The following is a 4,356-nucleotide window of genomic DNA, read 5'->3' on the forward strand; positions in this document are numbered from 1 at the left end:
CATTTCTTTTATCCCACCAAAATAAGTAGAACAAAAATCAGGAAAATAAGATAAGATTGATAAATTACTGAAATACATGTGTCAAAACCCTGAAACATCTGATAAATCTTGCATCCACCTACCTCACCCTCACACATCCAGTCCAGTTTTACATAACAAACAACCCTAAACATCTTATTCGATGACGGATCTGTATCATGAATAGGCGGTCAACCACACCCGTTCAAAACTTTTAAAACTACCTTCGAAAACGTTTTCTGAACCTAAAGTTATTGTTCCCGCTCCCACCACTATTTTCTTTCTCGAACCCCATCAACTGTTAAAAAAAACCTAGGGGTTGTTTGTTTACTTCTTAATAGTTCAATTAAGAAACAATCTCTGAATCATTAAGAGATGAATCTTGTTTGGCAAAAAAAAAAGTTTGTCTCTTAATGATTTCAAAACCCTTTGAATGATTTTGTATTAGGTGTCTCCCTTAACCATTCAGCACCTTAATTTCATTGTAAAGGATTACTAAACAATTATATTTCATTTTGCACTATATCATGAAAGTCAATTATTCTAACCACTTAATCATCTTGCATCAAATCATTCAACAACTGTCAAACAATCTCTATATCTGGATATACAACCGTACAATTGCGATCTAGTTAAATGCTCATTTCCTACCCCATACCCACCCTACCCCACCCCCCACCCCCCATAAATACCCACGACATCCACCTTCTAAAAAAAAATACTCATCTCCTCAAATTCCACTTCACCATGAAAAACCTCATTCTTCCATTCTTCTTGATCTTCTTCCTCTTCACAATCTCCATAGAGACCCGATCCGACCCGAAGACAGACAAACCACACAACAAGAAAGGTGGTCATGACGATGGCAGTGGCGGATTCTTTGGACCCGGATCAGGACCCGGGTTCAACATACCCGGGTTTGGAAACAACTGGCCTGGCAACGGTGGTGTAGGTGGCGGGTACGGGTCGGGTTATGGAGGTCCCAAAGGTGGCCACTCAAAAAGTGGGGTGATCCGACCCACCGTGGTCTGTAAAGATAAAGGTCCTTGTTACAAGAAGAAGCTGACGTGTCCGGCCAAATGCTTCACCTCCTACAGCCGTTCGGGCAAGGGATACGGCGGAGGTGGCGGCGGAGGTGGGTGCACCATGGATTGTAAGAAGTGTGTGGCTTATTGTTAATTAACTTATATATAATTATAGTTATATATATATATATATACACGTGTCATGCCGGAGTCCGGTGGTGGCTCATGTGGCGGAGATGGCGTCGTGCGGTTGAGATATAGCCGGTGGGCGGTGGCCGGAAAACTGCTTACTTCATTGTAGTAATATGTATTGCTTTCAATTAAAATGTGTTTTGCATTTTTAATGAAAGTTTGTAATATTTATGTTTCATTATAATTTATAAAATATTGTTATTATAGTTTATAAAATATTTTTATTATAATTTATAAAGCATAAATATATCAACCACAAGCGTGATGCCTGATTGATTTGAGGTTGGCTCTAAAGGTCAAAAATACCAAAAGGTCTCAGGTTTAAATCCAATAAGAAATAAAAATCCCCTTGTAGCCACAGAGGTTCAAATGCGATAACTCCGGGCCATCTGAAAAACAGATGATCACCTTGGAATTAGTCGGCTCGCATAACGGATTAGTTATCCAGGTTAATAAAAAAAACATAAATATATCATGTTTTTTGGGATATATTTAACATCATTTTATTTAATTAATTAATTTCCATAAATAGATAAGTATTAAAAGGTAGAGGTAGCTATAAGTAGCATTCAATATGCCCACCCGCATTACTATTTGCGAGCAGAGATGAAAATTTTACCCGTAGGAATGTCAGAGTGTAGATAGTTGATTTGAACGGGACGAAGATTCCTTAATTTGGTGGGTAACAAGGTGGGTATGGTAATTTATTTTTTATATCTAAAGCAGGGTCGGGGTTAGGGTCGGAAATGACGTTATCTGTGCTTAGGGGGTGTTTGGGATTGTTTTTAAAAACAACTTATTGACTTATTTCGGTGTGGTATCGGTAATAATTATTTTTGAGTGTTTGGATAAACAACTTATACCGGTGCCAAACCGGTAATAAGAAGTTTTTAAAGAAGTTAAACTCTTCTGACTTATAATAAGTTAATAAATGCTTTTGTAAAAAAAACATAAGTTGTTTCAAATAAGCAATCCCAAACACCCCCTTAATCTAACTCCAATAAAACTTCCATTTGGTTAGATTTGTGTGTGTGTATATATATATATATATATATATATATATATATATATATATAGAGAGAGAGAGAGAGAGAGAGAGAGAGAGAGACTAGAGTTTATGGGAGACAATGTTGTTTTTGTGAGACACGCGAGACAAGTTTTTTAAATATGAAATTTCATAGCAAAATGCTGTCAAGGTAACTTTCACAGTATTTTCCTTCACAAGTTTCAACTTTCTTATAGTTCTCATTTGATTTAACCCCTATATGTGTGTGTGCGGGGACGCACGTGTATACGTGTTTGTGTATAAGAGGCCTTCTTTTGAAACTTTGCGATCTATAAGATAGGTGAGAAATATAAACCACATATTATATTAAACTAAGGGGCCATTTACCAAATGTTTACCTGGGTAAGTGCTTACCAAGTCACATTACCTTACCGGATGACTATGACAAGAACAAATAATCTTATCCTATAAGAGCGAAAATAAGGACTGAGAGTCTTACCTGGTAAGTGATGGCAACGACTCTTACCACGTTTAGCGCTTACCAGGTAAATTATTAAATACAATGTCGTTTTGGTGGACTCAATCTTACTCGGTAAGTAAACGATAGTGTTGAATTTTACCAATAAGCACTTACCGGATAAGTGTTTAGGTAAACGACCCCTAAGAGTTAAAATAAAGAAAATTTGTAAAAAGAAAATTTGTAATTTTGATCATTTTAAATAAAATTTTAAAACCGGGCATTTTACAAATATTCTCTCTCCCGCCATGAATAAAGTAACAAAAAAAAAATAAACCATAAGGGTGGTGTCTGATTGGTTTGAGCTTGGCTCCAAAGGTCAAAAGTACCAGGAGGTCCCAGGTTCAAATCCAATGAGGAATAAGAATCCCCTTGTGGCCACGGAGGTTCAAATGCGATGACTCCGGGCTATCTGCAAAGCACGTGGTCGCCCTAGGATTAGTTGGCTCGCATAACGGGTTGGATTTACAGGTTAATAAAAAAATTAACAAAAAATAGGTAAACTAAAATTTTAGTTTATTTGTGTACACAAGTGAACATCAATAAAAACCCAATGTAAACACCGAATAATCCAACAAAACTTTGTGTGGATCTGCAACATCTGGTTTAACTTATGAACGTGTTATAAACACCAAGTAACCTGATAAAACTAAAACTGATTAAACCTAACAATTTTGTGAACACAATGTGAATCTTGTGAACGTTCTAGAACATTCCTAACAGAAAAACGACACTGCCAGATACCAACTTTTTAGAGAAAATACCAATGCGTATGAGTGTAGCAAATAGAATGAATGTCCATATCTATCTCCCTCCATCCAAAATAAATGTCCACAACTGAAATGACACAGTTTTAAACGTATATAATTATTACACTTTTTATTAACCAAATGACATTTTTAACCCTTTATTTAATCTCTCTTTCACAATTTTTTAAATACTTTTGCATTAATTAAGGGTAATTTGGGAAATTTTGGTTTTTATTTTTGGAAGTGAAAATTTATTTTAAAACAAACATAAATAAAAGTATAGATACTTATTTTGGGACGAAGTAAATCAGTATAATATCATAAAAGAAAAAAAGTCCATAAGAAATAATTGATTTATGAGTGGGGGGGAGAGATTATAACTAAAGTTTTAAATTTATAGATAGAAAACTAATTTATGAGTTGTCATCCAAATCAAAAATTACATAATTACCCTTTCAATATTAATTAAAAAAATAACATTAATTATATTATATTAGTGACGTAGAATGGATCTTATGGATCTCACAAATTTTAAAATTCTTAAATAATTAAGCCATATGTGCATATATGTATACTATAAGGGTACTCGCACAATGCAGCGAGATACATCTCGATTTTAATGTTTCATTTTTTTTTTGTCTCGGTCGATGTTATAATACAGTTTTATGTGGTTTTAAGAAAGTGATAATGTTTATATTTTTGAATAAAATATAAATATGAAGATATATCATAAAAATTGAAAAAAATTATTAATATTAGTACCAAACTAACTACTTAAAATTTTTCCTTTTTTTGTGTATTTCTTTAATTTATTATTTTTATTTTTGGTTTATAATATATATAAGTATA

General features: G+C 33.9%; 1 protein-coding gene across 1 annotated transcript; it reads left to right on the plus strand.

Annotated features, from left to right (window-relative positions):
- The first annotated feature begins 765 nt into the window (after positions 1–765).
- Positions 766–1,383, plus strand: LOC112526823 (glycine-rich protein 5-like). The gene has a single exon (XM_025137242.1). It carries the CDS (start codon positions 766–768, stop codon positions 1,195–1,197), a length of 432 nt encoding a protein of 143 aa, XP_024993010.1. The 3' UTR covers positions 1,198–1,383.
- The last annotated feature ends 2,973 nt before the right edge of the window (positions 1,384–4,356 follow it).

Source organism: Cynara cardunculus, assembly GCF_001531365.2.
Source record: "Cynara cardunculus var. scolymus isolate 2C chromosome LG 14, CcrdV1, whole genome shotgun sequence".
Classification (NCBI taxonomy): domain Eukaryota; kingdom Viridiplantae; phylum Streptophyta; class Magnoliopsida; order Asterales; family Asteraceae; genus Cynara; species Cynara cardunculus.

Excerpts from the sequence above, each read along its gene's own strand:
- LOC112526823 (XM_025137242.1), top strand. The coding sequence starts at position 766 with ATGAAAAACCTCATTCTTCCATTCTTCTTGATCTTCTTCCTCTTCACA.